This window comes from Battus philenor, unplaced genomic scaffold (genome assembly GCF_028537555.1).
Source record: "Battus philenor isolate CCGP_79_NKW_IND1 unplaced genomic scaffold, ilBatPhil1.0.hap1 SCAF_7, whole genome shotgun sequence".
NCBI lineage: Eukaryota > Metazoa > Arthropoda > Insecta > Lepidoptera > Papilionidae > Battus > Battus philenor.
Window position 1 is genome coordinate 10558513 of NW_027181737.1, and position 21970 is coordinate 10580482.

At 34.7% G+C, this 21970-nt stretch overlaps 1 protein-coding gene across 7 annotated transcripts in view; it reads left to right on the forward strand.

The window, feature by feature from the left end:
* The window catches only part of sfl (N-deacetylase and N-sulfotransferase sfl), a 139628-nt gene that overhangs the window by 79319 nt on the left and 38339 nt on the right, over window positions 1-21970 (forward strand). For 6 of the 7 annotated variants that reach the window (XM_068774116.1, XM_068774123.1, XM_068774118.1 and 3 more), the window contains 2 exons: window positions 15602-16171; window positions 21631-21819. In XM_068774116.1, coding sequence (XP_068630217.1) covers window positions 15978-16171; window positions 21631-21819 — 383 coding nt within the window. In that variant the 5' untranslated portion in view covers window positions 15602-15977. Of the gene's footprint in view, window positions 1-4519; window positions 4749-15601; window positions 16172-21630; window positions 21820-21970 lie in introns of those variants that run through there. The other variant, XM_068774122.1, reaches the window with a different exon arrangement.

The following is a 21970-nucleotide window of genomic DNA, read 5'->3' on the forward strand; positions in this document are numbered from 1 at the left end:
TCCTGGCACCATTTCAGCTTACTTTTAAAAAGCCTACGGGACTCACACATATCCTCGTAAGTGACCCCCCTACTTGGCTTCCCCGCCTCAACCCAAGCCTGAAAGCACAGACGAGCCCTCGCGTGCAGTGGCGCCACATGCTTGTTCCACCCGATAACAAAACCTTTTTTACTTCGCCGAACCACCTTGTAGCTTAAAATAGCCCCTTTCTGCATTATACTAGCTATCTCCGAATACATCTCATCAATGAGTAGTCTATGGTCAGATCTTTGACAATTTGTATTATAACACTCCGCGAGTTCCGTTGGAAGTACAATCTTGCCTAACTTTTCATTACAATACTCCGTAAACAGTCTCGTCTGTTCACTATCCCTTTGCCCCCAAATTATCTTATTATTGTAACAACCTTTAGGAGTGTCGTATTGCAGAGATATGGGTTTAAGATCACAAATAATTTCTAGGGGATAGTGATCAGACCACGACACGTCATTATTTACTTTTATCTTTTCAACATAGTTCTTTGCTATACTAGTGACCAAACAATGGTCGAACCAACGTGTACAGCCATGGGCGTCACTCTTATATGTATACGTCTCCCCATTGTTTGGCAAAGCATCATAATCAACGCAACACCATTTTTGTTCCATACAAAATAATTGCATCTCCTCAAAGAATAACTCGCCTGGATGAGCATTAAAGTCCCCCAACACAAAAACCATACCTATGTCACTGTCCTCAACCACCGCATTTATTTCACTCAAACAGTCTGTGAAATGTGGTAAGTTGTACGCACAGTCCGTAGGCATATATACGGAGAAAATTAACATGGTACACTCGCGTATTTTACATTTTATAGCGCATACCCTCGGATTATTGCACTTCACCACAGACACTGAGGAAAAAGCACTCTTACGCCATAGCAGCGCCACACCTCCGTAGGGGCGACCACGCAGTACTCCCGCACAGGTATCCACCGCTGACGTGCCCGTGCCCGCGAAATCCTTATGCACTGTACTTATATAGGCTAGATCGTGTGGCAGCTATTTGCTCCTACTGCATGTAATAATATTTTGAGATATTTATTCTTATTTATTTCAAGTTCGCTCTGTAGAGGCTTATCATAAGTTATAAATAATTACTTTCTATTTTGACTCAATCACTGTCAAAGGAGAGCGTAGCAGTTTAAACCGATTTTTGTAAGATACTAACTGAAGAAGTTTACATAGTTTAAATTTGCTGCTCTTCTATTCCGACTTATCTTTTTTACTTAAGGCTAAGGAAATTTAATTCAAAATTCTGTTATCGCCATACCGTAATAAATAGAAATGATAATCCCCTTTAACATTCGTTATTCATATCACATTGGCGCACGTGTGCCGCGCGGTTTGATCTGACGTTAGTTGAGAAGCTTGGCAAATTTTAGCGTGCCTCCTAAGGGAGGCATTAAAAGAAGATTTGGGCCATCGCTCCGGGACGTCAGCTAATGTTTCAAATATGCTGTTTGTTTACAAACATAACAAGTATTTTTAGCAAAATTAGTAATTTTAAATTAAAACGTTTTGTTTGACTAATGTTTTCGCATTTAATTTATGTTTAGCAAATTGAACGGTATTTGTAATAGTTATTGTATATATTTTATTATATGGAAACAGACTTAAATTAATATTTGAAGTAATAATATCGTGATACGTTTGATATATAAGAAGGTAAATTGAAGCGGCGTGGGTACGCCTATAAACCCACTAGTCGCTGGATGCGGGCAGAGCAAGATCGGTCATTGTGGCAATCTTTGGGGAAGATCTGTGCCTCGCGTTGGACGTCTATCGGCTGACATCTTGTCAGCTAAACTTACTTGTTGGTTAGTATAAGTTCACAAAATCCTTAAAATCCTAAAAAAATTCACAAAAAAGGTTTATTGCCTTTATTGAAAAATTTTATCCTGTAACACGCACTCATACTTACTTTTTTTAATGTCACATAACTATAAGAAAACATGTAAGTAGTTGTTTATGTTCTCTATTTTAAGATATATATTTTAATTGATTTTAAATTATGGAAGACAAATGTGATTTGTAACTGTGACTTTGAAGATAAATAATCCACTGCATCAAATACACACAATGCAAATAAAGCAGCCGATGCAGATTATTTAATTTATCTGTTTAATTTAAAAGTACCTTCTATCTGTTATTGTTCTTTATACAGTCGTAAAATAGTCAAAGCAATTTTTTCTCAATTTGAATTAAAATTTTGTTAATAGTTGCGTGTATATTATTCGTTAATAGATGTAATCACACGCATACCGGCTGTCCACTTTAAAAGGTGAATAAACTGGAATGTAAGCGTTCAATGTATCACAGGCATGCGCTATTGAAATTCCATCACGAATGGTTTTTATAATTCAACAATCCAGGCACGATTCGTTACCAGCTCAATGGAATAAAAACTCTGTTTACTTATTTTTTGTATCTAAAGAAAGCGACAGCGATTTTGCAACGTCGCGTGTGGACGCACGTCCCCGCGAGAGTGATACGTTCGACTAAAATTATGTTGCGTTATCGCTTACAACTTTGTATCGGCAATATGAGCTTAATGTGAGTCAATCTTATCTCTAAAGAAATGAAAATCTATTGGGGAAGCTTAAGTCCTATAGTTTAAATTATGATAATATAATGAATGCTGAATATATTCATTCTTCCGTTCATATCAGCCGATTGGCGCCCACTGCAAAATACAGGCGTCCTCCAAAGGTAGCTACAAAGACCGGTTTGAAATATTTTTCTTTAAATTAAATACTTTTGTGTTGAAAATTTATTACAACTAGCGTAGTAAAAGCTTTTACATTTACGCGAATTTTTTGAAATCCCTCTAAACTTAAAACCAATTTGAAGCATATAATGTTATAACTATTACAAGGTAGCTTAAAACTTGATAGTTAATTTTATTGGTTCGTTTTATGCAGAAAAAGTATAACTATGGCACATAGATTGATAACTGGTGATAAAAAATGAATAACGTACGACAAGAAGATTGTGGTAAAAAATCGATCAGGCTTCACAGACGGGCCTAATCCAGGTTAATTTGCATTAAGGTAATGTTCCGTATATAGTGAGATTAAAAAGGGATTGTTTATATGAGCTTTTACCGCCAGGTAGAACTAACGATTCGGATCTCTCCTGCAACAACTAATGAGATTAAAGCGAGAAGTTGGAAGCATATGATGGGAATTATTCAATATAAGATGTCTTGTAATTCATCGTAACGTGTTAAAAAAATCATGATAAAAATTAAAAGTCTGTTTGGGAAGTGATAAAGCGTCGCCATAACCCTGAGCTTGCACATTCAGATGTCCACACGTATAGATATCTCTTTGGAATTCTTTAGGCAGTGTCAGATTAACAATAGAGTGCTACCAAAATTACTTGCGTTTGTGTTTTAATCTGACTTTCCGAAATTTCTACAGCAACATCATCATATCATTACCTACAAGATGGCAAAAAGTAATTAAATAAACTGTAACCTACATGTTATAGTTAATTGTAAATGTTCGTACAAAATGCCAAAGAACTTTTCCCCCAAGGCATTATGTTGTGTCTAACTCTGCTGCAAAAAATTGTGCTCGACTGTGTGAATGAAGTGAAATAATTTAACCACAACGTACAAATCTCTTTAATTAAGAAATTTAAGAAAATCAAATACTTCTCTCTGATGATTATTATCCTTTCACTCGTTGCTATATATGATTATATATTTTTACAAGTGTCATAAGATTTACTGTAGAAATTATATCTCGAATTGTACATACGAAACAAAATCTTGTTACATAAATTTTTATAAAGGTAAAACGATCGCATCTGGACACCTTTCGTTGCGTAAACTTTAACTGATGGTATTATATGTTCAAACCAGAGGAACGGGGAAATCGAAGCGGGGGAGTTGGCCAGGCTGTCTGCAATGCATTTATATATTTTTATACAGGAACGATATATTTAAAATTTACATTTACATTAAAGTTAATGATATTCTTAATAATCAATAAACAAAATACTTTAACGACATGATCATTTACTTGAAGAAAAAACAAAGTAATTCCTTGCCCATATACTCACTCGTGTAAAAGGAAAATGTTATCCCCTTAATTAATGGAAACCATCGTTTGATTCGGCACAAGGAAAACTCTTTAGGGCGATTTGTCAAACAAATGTGAGGGTACATAAGCATTAATAAAAGAGAAACGAAATCCTCTTTGCAAGACAAAGGAGCCGGCATCAATATTTATTGGCGCGCTTAGTATTAATCGGGTAGGATCGTGCGCTGTATCGAGAGAGCGAACGTCGGCGTCGTCGAATGGATGGACTGTCGCGGTTGGGGCGCACCTAATTTTTCCTTAGCGAATAATTTTTCAGTTTTCGTAGCGCTTCGTAGCCGCGCCCGCTTTCGGATCCTTGCTCCGCTACCGTCTTGTGTCTGCCGACTGTCAGTGATGTCTCGGTGTTTTCAGTACGCCCCCAGACGCCGGAGAGGTTGGTCGTGTCTCGCGTCGCCCATTGAACTGCATGCGTACGCAATGTGTGACAATAAGTGTTGCTTCCTTTAATAAAGTCTAGGTTTTGATGAGTTTACTAGACGCTATATACATATATAAAGTTGTATTATACCTAGCTTAACTATACAATAAGTGAATGTTGTACGATATAGCTTTGTAACTTCTTCCCGCGAATATAAATGTTACGCCGCTTATAAGCTAGGTAAGTCGATCATAATGTCTATTTTAATAATAAACTTCGCAACATCTACAAATTGTGTATATTGCTAATAGAAGATATAACGTACTTTTAACATGTTAGCCATGGCAAGAAAAAAATGTCTATAAAATAGTACAACAAACAAATTACAAAGAAAAACTAAGTACTTATTATTAACTATTATCTAGCTTACATATATGTTTTTGATTAACATAATATTATTTTACTTAATGTTTTAATCTTTCTACTCCGGATGTAATATTTAAAAAAAATTGATAAAGTGAATGGCAATCATCTCAATTAGGAACAAAAGAAAGAAATAACACAATATTGGAATACATACATGTATTGAAAACCAAACAAAGCCCACTAGGTATTTGGTTGTGACTGATTTCGATCGTCGTCGCCCGGCCGCACGCAGCGTACGTACCATATCGCTTATTTGACTGAGTGATTTCCCATATCACTCCAATTGATGAAACGTCACCAAACAAGCCTTTTCCGCTCTTTTAATATATTATCATTCGATACCGGAAATATATTGCATGAAAACTTTGTATTATAATGAAATTGTTTTACCTATAACGTCCGCAGATATGAGTTTAAATTTTATTCACTTAGTTTAATATCCACGGTACGCAAAGGCTCATGTTCTCTACAGGTTATATCAGGTAATTACGTTCTTGAAAATTTAGGCGGTATATTTAATGTAATGATTGTAGGTGTAAAATAGTACATGTATATCACGTTTGTTGTCAATTAAACACCCGCAAATCAAAAGTTACAGCAAAACAAATAACGTAATGATAATACTGTAAGAAAAAACGTTTTTAAAATTTGGAACACCAAATATAATTTTTTTTTATTTTTAACTACCCCTCTCTCTGCAGATTTTGTTCTGCCCAAAGTTTTGGCCTCTCACATCACAAAAGAAAAAATAAATATATTTAATATAATTCAGAGTGATCAGTTTATACAGGATGATCGTAGATAGGTGTAAAATTTTAAAAGCTGCTAAATCAGCCATACATTCACCTCTTTATTAACTTGTACACCTATAACCAATATCCCTAGGTAAATAAGTTAATAGAAATATAAGTGCTAAAATTAATATATATTTTGCTGGCTAGTACATTGAAGTAGTTTTAAAAAGAATATAAAAGACACCGGCGGATTTCTTCTCTTCCCGGTTCTGGCGCTGTGGTATTGGCGTGTTATTTATTATCTGTTTAGTCTTGTTCGAGCTGGACCAATGGGACAGTTTAGTAAACTTGCAATTCTCTGATAAACTGATATTCATTACCTTACCAATATCGCTGCGGTAAACGACATTATGTCGGTTATCGTCCTGTCTCCCCCACAAGGGAATTTCACGTGACGTTAATGTTTGTATACAATGCGTAAAAACATTTCCACTCGCTTTCGGCTGGTGACTAATATAAAATTTTCCAGTATCACTTTATTAACCCCACGAGGGCAGCCGAATGGTACAATTCGTTTTCTGTTATGTTACATGTTTATTGTCAGTTTTTCGGTTAGATGATTATTATTTTCATATTAATTCCAGTTATAATAAAATATGTATTTGTGAAGTTAAATAAATGTGATAACCATTTTTAAGAACATTGTTTTAGAAGCAAGATGTAGGTGTGATTATATTTTGTAAAAATAATACACACCTTATTCCAAGACTAAAAAGTTAAATATTATCCCATTAGATATAAATTGACATTCTGTATTAAATTCTTGTTTATAGGTAAACTGTATATGGTTTTACTACCTATACATGCCGTTATGTATTCAAGAGAACTCACAAGACCCAAGTGAATATATTTGATAATAATAATAACTATTTATTTATGTTAGCAGAATTTAAAACTTTGTTACTTATTTATATATTATAATTATCTCTGATGTCATTAATTTTGTCCAAATATGAGGAAATCGTATTCTGTGAATAAGTTACTGATTAGATTAATGAGGTTGATCTATATTTATTACAAAAGGCAATTAAGGATCAAGAGCAACAAAGGAATCGACGAAATTTTATCTAGTATGCAGTGTGCAGGTATTTTTATTACGCTAAAACGTGAACAATATTTCACGTCGGTTAACAAATACCAAGGCCCGTTTGCCGAGTACAGTTATGCGCTACTGAAACTATGGGTTTCGCGATGCTGCGACGGAGGCCGTAAAGCACAAAAAGTGCCACCCGAGAACATTTACTCCCTATATTTTCACCAGTGCTGCGAGAGTGGCGCGCCTCTGAATGGCGAGAGAGGTTATTATTAAAAAAAAAAAACATAACTCCGACGGCGCCCAGCGCCTTGCTTTTGCCTTTTAAGATGAGAAATGGGCAGTAGAGGCGCCGCGACAGCGTCACCGAGATTGCGGCTGCATAATGCTTATGCACTGAAATACTGAATATTCATTGTTGCCACGCGTAATATAAGCCCCGAGCTCTTTAATCAATTCTCCTTTTGCCGGCTGCAATATTGCCCGGTAATGGTCGTTATGATGGTTGCTAAATTGCTCCTGAAACTCTTTATTTGCAAATGCTCTTTTATGTACGTTTGTGGCTTTTTAATTACGAATATATATTTTTATAATTACTTTAAAAAATTGTCTTACGCTTATGGATATATAATAATAATTTATAAGTAATTTTTGTTTGTTTCTCGTAAAAACGACGTAAATGTCTGTATTGATTATGATTGATAAAAATTCATAAAGGTATTATCTTGTACAAAAGTTCTATTGAAGATGATTCAAAAGTTGAAAATACAACTAAAACTCTAGTAATTTGTTAAAGTATTTTAGAAAGACACCATATTTCACTTTGTAAATTTTACCTTTCCTAGTTAGTAAAATACTTATAATAAAGACGCCGCATTACTTCTTTGATCTTCACTTGCCTAATTAAGATGGAACATTTTTAAATATTTCACCACAAGAAAGATAATACTACAATGTACTAACTAGTTTATTGTAGTCATCCGTAGACTGTTTATTATTATGCACAATGAGGTGTTATGCAGATTATCGGTCAATTGTAAGAACTGAAATGCAATAATTCAACAAAAATCCAGATATCCAACTAGTTGCCGTAAAAACAATATCGAACAATTTTATGTGTAAATTATAAGGGCGAAAATTGACAGGTACAAATATTTATGTTTAACAATATTTTAATTTTTTAACTATAAATTATTGTCGATTTCTTTTGGGAGTGTTTTCTTTTCCGTTACGAAAATATAAGTATTTCTAATCGTTAAAGATTATTGATAACGCAGTTCAAAAGTCTTTGGTCAGTGGGTTATTATCAATTAAAATGCTCATCGATTAAAATAACTCATTGCTAGAGTTAACGTTTGTTCATTATTGCAACATAATTGTCATTACATTATAATTAATTTAGCTGAAAATTGTTACAATTTCAAAAGTCTTTGAGCAGCGGCTGGGCCCGTCACTCGTGAACCCGGCGGCTGTTATGGCCGAAAGGCTCGAATGGCGAGCAGGAGACTGTGAACGCGGCGCGAGTGAGTTCCTCACAAGATGGACCATTGATTGGTGCGCAAGGCCGGTCGTCGTGGCGGTCCCCGGGAGAGGTCTATTTGGGCTTGAAGTGAACGAATGCATGTCCACTTTCCGTCGAAGTTTCTTGTAAGAACTTCTGCAATACACGTGTCTACACGCTACTTCAGTAAGTGACTTTTACTTGTACCATTTAATCTGTCTGCGATAGTAGAAGAAAAGGGCAACTATCCTAACGCCCATTTGTTATACGAAACTCTAAACTTTACAGTGGTCGTCTATGGGCTGATATGATAGTGATGATACCTGTCCATTGCATATGAGGTGGCAAATTTAGGATTGATTATTCTCTAAATAAAGCTGTTTGATTGAGGAGAATTTAATCCTTACACTAAGTAACAAGTATTAAATTGAAACATAATTTCATAATTGTTTTATTTCTCGATATTTCGTCGTACAAATTTGTTATATAATCAAATACGCACGTTGTCAGTTTCCCTATCCATTAATTACGTCACGCCATATTTAGTTGGAAAGATATTTACGATAAGAATTTAAAACGATTATCTCGCCGGATTACTTACCAAAGAATACGTATCATTAGTGGTTATGATCTACAAACAGTTTGCTACCTCATTAATTATTTGCTTTAAGTAATGTTATGGTTAGAATGGCTTCTCAGAAATAATGTTATGACCTGTGATAAACCTTTACGATTATACTACACTGTTCAAATCAAGTAAAAAGATATTATTCATTTATTCAAATTATTATCCACATTGAATTATTATTATATACCACTTGTCTACGTCATGAGAAAAATGCCAGAAGAGCGCAATTTGCTTGAAACTAGAATTAGATTCAACCCCCCGTAATGCCCTTACAACCTTCAACTAAAAGCTACGAAATGTCCCAATGCGCGCTGCTGATCTGAGAAGAACACACTACAAACTCTAGCGAATATTTTTGTGCTCACATTTACAATATCCTTAATAATCACTTAAAAATATTTACACAATAAACGTTTTAATTAGTTTTTGTTTAATGAAATTCTCCCATTTATTACATGATTATTAAGAAACTGAACATGGGACTGTATAGTAATCCCGTAGTTGCCCAGAAAAAAGTTACTCATTTTATGAGGTAATGTTATAATTAGTTTTAGCAATCTTTTAAATCACGACAGACTCGCACGTTCCTGTATAAGCCAATCATATTTCATGTTTTGTATTTACATTATTGGTAATAATAAATAAGTAAAGAGACTTGCCTTTTTATTTGTATTTGTTTTCTGTTTGATCTATACAGAAGACTAACAGTCGAATGGGTGTGTATAGATTTTAGACCTATTTATAAAATAATAAATTTTACGGTATAACAGTTGTTAACTAAGTAATAAAACAAAACGATAAATTATTTTGTTATTGCCTGAATAATATGGCTGTCGCAAAACTTAGACGTTTCTCTTCATCGTGGAAATAATAAACTTTAATAGAATACCACAGTAAATTGCGTCATATATTGACGAAATGTTCAAAAATCGAATTATTAAAGCAAGAAAACACCGAGCAATCATTTTTGTCGGAACGGGACAGAAAATTTTGCAGATTGGTGGCTTGCCTCCAAAGTGGTTATGTAGAATTCGCAGATCGTCTAGAATAATATGTGGACATCAATTCTAATTTATAGATAAAAATGTGTCTACACACCAGCTTGAAGAAGTAAACATCGCATTCTGGAAGAACATCGTGCGTTTATATCAGTTTTAGTGAACTGTTAATAATCGACAGCTACGCATACAAAGTCAATCAGATCAGACAAATTATTTAGATTAATAGTATTTTTTATTATCGTTGTAAATAGTAAGGTACTGAATTAAAATATAAATAATAAATACCTCATACTTTTTTGTTTCATATTACGGCCTTTAAATACCAACTTCCAACTCAAGCACGTGTCTGTGTGCGTTGGTCTGTGTATATGTATGTTTGCAAGTATATGTTTTTGCAATTAAAATTACTACTAATGACTCATGACAGAGAAATGCTCTATTCGTTAATGACCCAGTGAGCCGGCATGTCTCAAATTACACGAAAAATGAGTACAGGATACACTCTGCGGCAGAGCTATTAGAAAAGGGTCAACCTGATTGATATTCAACTTTACACGTTCAAAACGTTCAGTTTCGCTTTTTTCCTTGCTAGCAAAAAAAGATTGACTCAATTTGTTTCTGTCCGTCGCGCAATAAACTCGACGCGGGAAAATTTTAACTAAGGATTTATCTCTCAGGCGAGTCGGTAATCACCCTAATTCCATTTTATAATTAAATTAAATTAAATCATAGTTAAAGTGTTAACAGACTTGTTAAAACGCGTCGCATTTGTAAATTTAGAAAATCAGATCTATTTAAAATTTTATGATTACTATTATAGTAAGCATTTGTTAGAAAATATCGAGTTTTACGTAGTATTTTTTTACAGAATCACTTTAACAGCCTTACAAAGCCGCGAGGTATTTCCTTAAGAATTTTATTCTCGAGAGCTGTTATTGTTTCTAACAAAAATTTAATTACCCCGACTGCGGCGCTCTCGAGGCCTATTGTAGTTCAAATAAAACGTCGAACGCACCGCTGCCGACCGTCACGAGAGAGCTCACCGTGATAGATGATATTCGAGAACAATTAATCTTGGCCAAAATATGCGGACGATTTGCAAGCGAGTGGTCGGGCCTAATGGTCGGGAGGATTATCGCGAGACCGCGTCCCGCTCCCTGCGACCCCGCGCCGTCATTAGCGCAAAATATCTTACTTTACGACTCGCGTATGTAGTTTTTAAAACGACTGAGATTACTTAAAAATATTACCAACTCTTTCTCTACAATATGTTTTTAGTTTATATATAAGAATAGTCGCCCAATTTTATCTTCATTGGAAATTTATCTGTGTATCTCGGAGAGGGGGGCAAGTAATATTATTCATCGTGTGCCCTTCCCCATTTAATAAATACTAAAATTTGTTAATTTTAAATGACATTTAAATATTAACTTAAGCAGTGGTTGAATAAATTATACCAAAAAAAAAAAATTTTAACCCATACAGAATATTGTGCAGGGCACGTCAATTTTTTACTTACTTTTAATATGTTGTAATATCGGTGGTATATGCATATTCTAAGATGTCCCAAGAAGCAATAACGTGGCGGCACACGGTCATATATCATAGCGAGAGGTCTCATATGGGAGGCGAGGCGAGGCGATGGCCTCCCGGACACTAGGATGTTATGCAACACGGTCTTAGGATAATGTCTCTCATGCATTTCCAGTAATCTAGTTAATCTATTTCATAACTCAATGCAACTGCAATTTTAGGTGTCACTAATGCTGTAGCGGTTATCGGTTCCGCGGTGTTCTCTATCGCCGTGATTGCGTTATAATCGTAGAATATAATCGGTTTAATGACGAAATGTTCCATTAATTGGGAATATCGGTTTACAGTAACTTCAATTCAATCGGAAATTTGTTACTAAAATCTATTAAGGAATTTTGGGGAAATTTGAACAAGATTCTGTAGTTTTGTGTTAGCATTGCAATCTTTATTTCAATTATGTACTCCTTAATTACACTAATTTTGTCGTGAAACCTACTTAATGAGATTTTATCATTATTCACCAAATAACATGAGATAAACTCTATCTTATTAGGACACAGTGCTACCCTACCATGGGGATATCTTATTTTAATTATCAACAATTTTATTTTTTTATAACAGTATGTAAAAATTCGAAGACTTCCGCTATTTTGATTTAACATCTGTTCGTATCTTAAAAATGTACAATGTAGGTAATTGTTGGATTTATAATTCATATGTATTTATCTCCGAGAACGAAGGCTTGTTAGTCGTATGCATAGAAGGTAAACTGGAACGGGCGCTTCGGGCTCAGGCTAAGTCGGCGCGCCAATGCAAATTAGTAGAATCACAATTAGTGCTTGATTGTTGTTCGCCCTGCGACTTGCATTTACGAAATTAAACATCCAGGTAAGAGCTTAAACAAATGAATTATGATGCGAAATGTTCCACTTTATTCCGCGGATATCTATTATTTCTTGTTCGGAAATACAACAAAACTTTCATAAAGTTTACATATATACATTGTTGTGATCAGCCATGCGAAGTTCACATGCAATCGAAACGTAAGCGTTTTGCTTTGGTTTATATTGTTTTTTTACTACCTAAGAATTGTACACATAATTTTGGGTACAACTAAATAAACTGATATATGTTAAAGCTACAAGGAAAGCATTATTATGGCTATTTGTAGAGCAAACAAAATGTCCTCCGACTGTCCAACCGGAGAGACAGATGATGTTTAGTAGCAATTAATCTCGCTTGACCAAATATGCGGGCGAATTGTGGTCTTAATGACCACGTAACTACGATATTCCGCTTCCTCACGAACCCTTATTTCTCACGAAAGTTAAATATATATTTTAGATGGCAATCGCAAACATAAAACCAATCAGTTGAACCAGATATTTGCTTCTTTTAACGATACACATGTTAACCATCAAAATATTTTTTTCATTTAGATACGTTCATATTTATAACAACCGTTTGCACTGAAACGTGACTCCTATACGAATGTCACATTAAACGTTAAGATGTCAGAAAACGATGTGCTCCCTTGTGGCGTTAATAGCAATTGTTATATGGATTCGCATGGCCGGATACCACTTGTCGTCTTTCTGATTAATAACAATATAGCATGTTGGTTTCGATTGTCAAAATGTGTTCACGTTTACTTAAGTCGCTGATCTAATTCTATTCTTTAGACTTAAGAAAATACCCCTTCGTGCACTAGTAATAAGTCCCGTTTGCAATAGTCAAAGCGGTCGTTTGTAGCGGTCAAATATTTACGTACCGTTCCTGTTTTTCGGTTTGATGACGCCATAGCTGTTTCATACGTTACGTCGTCTCAAAAATGTTAAACGCCAATCCTGCAAAACACTGTTCTGTTATGTACCGACTGTAAACGCACCACTTGGAAAAAACTAAAAATAAAAGGATATGTTCAACTCGACCAACTTGCAAGCTTTCCCAAAAAAATTAATATTTCTTTTACGGCCCCCATATTCCTTTCACGCGTCTTTTGTATCTTTTGTAGTTCTTATTTATACAAAAGTAGTGAATTATAATAAGCATTAATTATAATAATGAAACAGAAGAGCTCAATTCGATAAAACTCCTTTATTAATCATCAACAATAAAAATTATACAGTAGATTATTGGTATGTTTTAATAATATTACATAAATTAATTTTAGTTTTGTGTATTGATAATATCTATATTTACATTACGTATACCTGATTCATGAAGGTTTTATATTTCGTGCTATGGTAAATAAAGAAGTTATTTAATTTTTACTTTGTATATCTTTATCCTCTGTAATAAAAGATGGTGTTCTTGTCCAATCTTTCCTAAAAGATACGTAAACACTGGGTATACTTTACATCCTTTAAATTACTACAAGATTTATTCACCGAGTCTAATTGAATACTACAAAAATAAACATTTGTATTGTAATATTATCATCACTTGAGATATAGTTTTGGTACTTCTATAAAAAGTTGAAAAACTAAATAAATGTTGTCAATATATAACTGTTTAAAACTAAAGTAAAACAGTTTACATGACTTAACGATAATTCTTTATAATTGTTTTTTTTTTATTAATTTAGTATTCGACAAGTTAAATAGCTGCTTTTCTCATAAATAGTAAAAAATTGTTGTATCCGGTCGTAATAATTAACCTTCCGAGTGAGTATAGATCCGTGCCCCGGTTACGGGCGGGTCATTTGGTAGTTAATATTCAAAGGGTCATACAATCACGAATTCCGGGCGCGTCTCACTTCCACCGTCGCCTCGAAACGGAGCTCTGGAAAGCCCCCATTTATCGTAGGTACCGTGCAGTTTTGTATGATTGCTAAAAGACCTGTCGAAACACAACACGTCTGTGCGAAACCGAGCTGCGCGCGAAATTTTACATTTGTAAATGGTCTACTTATATTTTATTTATATATACGAACTAAAGTCTAGTGATAGTAACATACATTAGTCGACTGCGAGTTTCACTTAAACCATACTGCGCGGTGAATTTCGTAGTACTTTGAAAGCTTTCCGCTTTTAGAGTAGCATAAAAGTCATTGTTACAACTACTATATTTACCTCCATTTGCTCTACAATTTCTCCCGTTTCGATTACGTTTCATTTAAACGGATAATGAGATTCGAAATCGAAATGTTACTGTACAGTTTAATTGTGGCGGGACATATGTACATCCGGAACAACATTTTATTGTTCGTAGAGTCGGTTTAGCCGCTTGTTACTTAACTTTTAATCAAATTTAATCTGAAATTTTGAGGTTCCCTCTTCCAATTTCGCAGTTGAATGAACTTGTTTCAGTATTGTAAAAAACCATTTCAAAGCGCGACCTTACATTCAGAGAGATAAGGATTGGTTTATTGACGACGCCGTTAGATGTATTCACGACTCGACGATTCCAAAAATTATTTGGCACATATTGATATTTTTCTATTTTCCTTCTATATATTTTGTTGTCACGTTTTTATGTACTTTTCCGTATGGCTGAAATTATGTTGACGTTTTGTCAGAACATCTTTTATACATTATCGAAGCCTTATGAAGTAACGTTACTTACAATTTTAAAATATCTTTCGTTACAATAACATATTAACATTTATAGGATCTAATTGTTTTATGAGTTTATATTAACTGGCATATCTCAATCAAAAAGGCTAAAAGTTTACAATACCCTCAGCTTCACGATTAAAAGAATAGCTCTTTGTGTTGGTAGAAGGTATTAGGAAAACCAGAAACTGAATTTTAAGCTTAAAGTTTTGGACGATGGAAGTTTTGTTTAACGATTGTTGTATAGCTTTCAAGGAACTTAATTACGTTTTTATGCACTGTATTTATCAGAAGAAAATTTTTTTGTTAAGATGTGAAATTATGTTAGCGATGGAGTATATTTTTTAATATCCTCCAATTTGACAAGTGTACGTAACTTGTAAGAAATATATAACGCTAATGTTCAATAATTGACACCAACTACGCTAATATTATGCTCAAATTACTTTATTCAGGTTTTTTGAACATATTACTTTTGTATTAAATTGAGACCTTCGCCCATTTATCATGAATCTATCAACTGATAACGAAATGGTTAACTTTTATGTTACTTTATTGTTACACAAGTTAAAGATTGGCAAACAGTCAACACAAAATTCAGCAAACTGTCTTTGTTTCAGAGTTGATCGATGAGAGCATATTCCGGATTGTTGAATCCGGGCCGCCCACGAATGCCGTGAGCTCTTGCACCGGGAGCCCATCACGCTGCCGTGATGAGCATAACCCACCATCATGCGTCGGCGGCCATTTTAAACCGGAGGACGCGTTTGTCGGCACGAGATGGCCGTCAATCGCGACGAGTGCGGCACCAGCCCCCAAGCGTACCCGCGCTTTCCCGCCCCTCGAAACTATGAAATGTGGAAGCACGGCAAGTGGCGACAGAAAGCACCGCCGCCCAGGACAAACCCTGCCATCAGAGTACCCAGATAGAAACTTTTGTGATCTTTTAGAGGCCTAAGTGTTTTCGTGTAGTGTAAATATAGTGTTTCATTAAGCATGGCGGGCGAGGGCGTCCCGTTGCTCGAGTGCGGCGGGCACGTGCACATGCACGTGCACAAGACACACGCGCCGCGCTGCTGCTTCTGGCTGGCGAGCCACATCAACGTCCGCAAATGCGTCGCCGCCGTTATGCTGCTCTCCGTCCTGACCATATTCTTCTATACGTATTACGTTACCGTGCCGCTAACGAGGTAAGTTCATTTAATCTTTCATCTAAATGCCAGCCAGACTCTTGAGACGTGTGAAAGCAATTATAATTTAAGTATATTTTAAACTCATAAAACTTTACAGACGACAAGGATTAGGAGAATTTATGAACTTGTGAGTTTTGTGACTAAAAGGGATTAAGAAGTCTTTTTTATGAAAATAAAGCTAAAAACGAGTACTTCTGATCCATGTTGGTCCATTAAGCTCCTTCACGGTGAATGATCGAGATGAGCTGTCCCCAACATATTTATAACGAACGAGTGATCGTTTGCGTCATTACTTTGATTACAATTCTTATGAATAATTCTAATTCAATAACTTAAATATCTAGCCGTACTCGTAATAATACTGTAATATTCTGTACACCTTCCTCTTGCGGTTAGAGCCGGTCGGATTTCAAGATAACTTTCTCAAGTCCTTAACAATATACTGAATTTAAATTTCCAATCTCACAAAGCCTGTCTCTTTATTGTTAATCCTTTTTGTAATATTGTTTAATTGTAAGCTAAAATTTGTTAAAAATTTTAAAATTACGATGTCGTAAACACACTCGAACATAATTAATAACTCCTGCTGAAATATGCATCATTCGCACAAAATCCAATTTACTTGCTAACTATCGAGAGCAAACACGTCGGTGTTGGGGAAAATTAATAATATGAAATTATCGCGCTTTCGGTCAGTTCGCGTAGTTACTGCATCGAGATTAGTGGGGACATTGTTGACTACATTACGCACTAAAACAACACGCTGTATAACTTTGAACAGCAATTCAATGCTTTCGAAATTTGTTTCTGGCGACATAATTAATGAACCAAAACCTTGCATAAATGAAATGCACGCGGTAGTAAATAGTTTGCCGGTAATGCCGTTATAAATACTAATTTACGGCTCTGTTAATTAACGTCTTAATATTTAGTAATTTTCGTTGTAACCGTTTCCAATTGTTATAGCGCTTAATACCTATTTTGTAAACTCGTACATGTTGCATGTAAGATTTTAATAATGTATAATATATACCGTTTTGCCATTAGTGACAATTGTAAATTGAGATAACAACCTTAAAGTACATCAATTTTACCTATTGTATATTATGCTACTTATCTTCAAAAATATATAAAATATCTCGATAACTTTTTGTTGAGTGAATGTTAAACATTTTGTGCTACTTTAATTTTTGAATATGTTATTTTATTAAACGTTGCTTACATTGTACATCACAAAATAACGCCACTTTATTTTTTTTCCATTATGTACTTGTAATTAATTTTCATAGATTTTGATTGTTAATCTTAGAAGTCTAATGGCCTGAGACCTGCACGAGGTAACATTCATATCCTAGCAAACTAACCAGCTCTTGAAGGAATGAAGTGCTTTAACTAGTAAAATTACTGCACCTACGAATCTAGTGAGTCTTTATTTGAAATCCGTCTTAATATTGAACTGGAAGCACTTACTATCAAAATGTTATAATTTGAAAATATTTAAATTAAGAATAGAGGTTAAACCTACATACGTGACAATTTCGTTACTTATTTGCTGTTAATTTAATATTGTAAGAAAAGCGATAATGTAAACGCGCTAACGATATACATAAACAAGCGCACATCTGCACCTGACGAAAACTACTTGCTAATAAAAACTACGTACTTCTACATTTTTTTTTATAAAAATTATAATAGTCAAACACAGTCAAATAAAAAAGAGTATTTTATTGTTACTCAAAGTATATCAGGTTAAGAAACGGTAAAACGTGTGTGAGTAACACCTATCATCCTTTGTGTTACTCAAAAGGAATGCACGAGAAACTCCAATTTTCCGGATCCTTTCCCTCGCGCATCGGGGTACGTATAAACCATGAAAAGAAGTACATAAGTAACGCTCAGTGAATCCGCTCGCACCTTTTTCTCACAAATATCGAAAGGAATTTATTGTGCATAAAATTAGCGGTTACTTTAAGTGCTTCGTGGTAAAGTTCAAAAATGTTTAAGCGCACTTCGACTATCCTCGTCCCTTTGTTTGGATATAACCACTAAATTAGACGGAGTAGGTGAATATTTTATACCAATTTATAACGTGATTCGATGTAATTAGGGCGGACGTCGCGTAACTACGGCGATATTTTATTTTACCGGCTTAAAATTACACCGCGCTGATGGGAGGGGAGGAGGTTCATCGGTTTGCGCCAATTTATAGCGAAACTTGTATTTCGACTAATTAATGGAAGCTGCTTTCTTAACGCATTCCTCGATTTAAAGTACTATTGTCTTATAATTGTTTGCGCCAAAATTCAAAGCTCTTTAAGTCGTTAAAAACAATTTCGCGATTCTATTTGTCAAAGCTCCGCCCCCACTCCGTTCTAATTATGAGAATCGTTAAGTTATTACCGTAATAACCTGTTTAATTTAGACATTCGATGCTGTTTTGGTATAATGTTAAAAATCCTACATCTTTTATTTAAATACATTTTTGATGTGTAATTTTTCGATTTCATTTCGTTCAAAAGCTAATTACCGTTTGTTGAAATGAGGATTGTTGATGCTGGTCCCGGCAGCAGATAGCTAATCAGAAGTATTTTGCCCGGTTATTCTTTTCAACTGGTCGTTAAAGTTTGTCGGTGGGATCGGGCGGGGCTTTCATTAAAGCAAAAAGTCCGCAACTCTCGGCGCGGCGCGGTGCTCTCCTACCTACGGATAAATATTTCCACAAATTTCGTCCTTATTTATTTTGACGCTACTGAGATAAACCTTAATTGCGCTTTGATGTGGCCCCTTTTTAACTTACAGCGTAGTTGTTACTTTGGCAGGTTTTGATTGATTCTTTTCTAAATTTGCCGGAACACCCTTACCCGGCAATTAATTTGTACAACTTTTTTAATTAAACTTTTTGTTTTAAAGATTAAATAAATTTACGCGCAAAGTATATACACATACTGCAGTAGGTTGTCCCGTGATATTAAATTCATTTTTAAAAAGGCTATTTTATTTGTTTTCGTCTACAACTCTAGCATTATAAATTTCAACGCATTTTAATTTTAAATAGCATCAAAATATAAATTAATTTTTTCAATCGTAAGAGAACATGTTAAAAGTCATGTAGTGAATATTAAAGAAACAACAATAAATAGGATTTTTCATGGATATTCCTTTACTCGGTTACTTTCGTTTTTCAACCCCTTTGCCTTCAGTTAAAAACCTACACGTTGTATTGTTTGATGTGTGATCGAGTCGAAAACAAAAAAAGATTGTCACAATAATGCTCCGCTTCCACAAAGTAAGGGGGCGTAGAGGAATGGCCGCCGACAACCGTTATATTTTATAGCACGGCCTCGGAAATTTCTGTACTGCATCGTTGAATTTTACTGCTATTTTAAGGAAGGGATGAAATTCTTGTAATCGTAGTCGTATAAATTTTCAGTTTATAGGCGATGGTGAATTTACGTTGGATTATGAATATTATTTATAATGTTTTATTTAAAGCTTCTGGATATATTTTATTATTCAAACTCTTAATAAATAGAATTACTATTTGAATCTTTTACACCAGTAATAACAAGACGAGTATTCCATTTACATGATCATCAGTGACACGAGGCCTTTATAAAAAAAATAGTCTTAGATAAGGACTTTCAAAAGCGCTCATTACCTTGAGACATGACAAAGTATAGCAACATATAGTGCCACCAGCTTTTTTCCCCCTGTTAACATTTTTTTGCTAGAATGCCTAAATGTGAATACGGTTGCTTTAAGTTGCCATTTTAGAGGACTTCGATTTGATTCTAGTTTCTATTAAATTGGCCTCTTTTGGCATTCTCCTCTCATGACCCTTAGAAGTGATCATTGTAAATTCTATGTGAGTAAAAATATGACAGTTACTGCCAGTACTAATTGTAGTATTTGGGTATTAAACGAGCAAAAAGCTTAGAATTCATTACATGGGTTTTCAGAAGAACTCGTTTTAATTTGAAAATGATATTTGTGGATACTTGAATACGTTCACGAGACATAATTATGGCTTTCTAATTATAATTTTGAAAGTCCTCGCACGCTACTTAAAGTCCTGAAGACTTACAGTCGATTCGAAACGCACGTTAAATTGATGTGGCTTCTCCTTAAAGCCCTTATAATGCAAAGAAAATAGGGTAACGTTTGTTTACTTTCTACGGGCTGACGTTTATAGGTTTTTTATATAATCAATATTAAAAGCGGGGTTTAGTAGCCCGTTGACTTTATTGCAATATGAGTGGTGAATTTTGATGTTATACCTAAAACAAGTTAGATTTTTATCACATCCACATAAGTAAGGAAACGCTATTATTAAAATATGAAATCTTATTTAATGTTATTAGATATTGTTAGATTAAATAAGATGGCCAATTACCATCAATACTGTTCAATTTTCTGTAAAGACTAATGTTTAAGATGTTAAATTTTACATTGTGTCAAAACAAAAATGAAATCAACAAAATTTGTGAAAAAGTTCATAGAAACTTTACTACACTTTAAATTCCATTTTAAAAAAATATTTTACGTTGAAATTTTCGTATTTAACTTAATGACATTACTCGAGGTTTAACTTTGTACAATAACTCGCATTGACTTATCTCACTAATAATTTAACAGTGAGCTTCGAAATTTTAGTCACATACTCGTGAAGCAAAACATTTCACATTCCCATTAATTAATATTTTTTCTCATCTTTCAACCATGTGCATGATATTTCGATGTTTTACATATACTAAAGAAGTTTTTTTCACAACAGCTGATTGTATTATTTAACTAATATCACAAATGTAGACCGGGCAATGAGGACCTAATAATGTTAAGTTCAAAGTTATTACGAAGGTCATGGGAATGTGTCTACCCATTAACCTAACAATGGTGCACCTAACGATTTTGTAAAACCCAAAAAAGGTGTACGATCTAACAATAAAGTTATTAATGTAAACCCAACCACAATGTACTACCTAATAACGTTGCATTGTCTATTAACCTACCCTAACAATGAGGTAATGGCCAACGACGATGAACGGTCTCAAAAAAAAAAAATAACGATGTAAACCTAACAATGATGCCCTTCCCAATAACTTTGCACTACCTAGCAACGTTGTAATACCCCAACGACGGCGCACTAACTAACAATGTTGCATTGCCCCAATAATGATTTATTACGTAACAACTTTACACTACCCAACAATAATGTACTAATTAACAACTTTACACTACCCAACAATAATGTACTACTTAACAACTCTGCACTGCTCAACAACAATGATGTTCTACATAACAATTTCGCATGACACAACTACGATGTACTAGGTAACAACTTTGCATTACCCAATAACAATGTACTACTTAACAACTTTACACTGCTTAACAATGATGCACTAGGTAAAAATTTTACACTATCCAACTACGTTGTACTAATGCAGTTTATGTTGCAGCCTGGTGTGGCGCGACCGTGTGCCGCGGCCGTTGTCGCAATGCTCGCTGCTCGCGTCGCAGCAACGCGCTCGCGACCACACCTCCGACGCGCGTTTGCGCATCGACGCCAAGGTGCTCGTCATCGTCGAATCGGCCTATTCGCGCCTGGGTAGAGACATCGCAGAATTACTTGTTGCGAATAGAATTCGGTAAGGGATTTTTTAAATATTTTTGTACATTATTTTGTTTTATTTAGTAAGGCAAATTGTAAATCAAAAACGGCTTATGGCTTAAGTAAGTACTTATAGATTAAAGCAGATTTTAGCTGTATTTACCGGTAAGTGAAAATTGTGTAAAGAA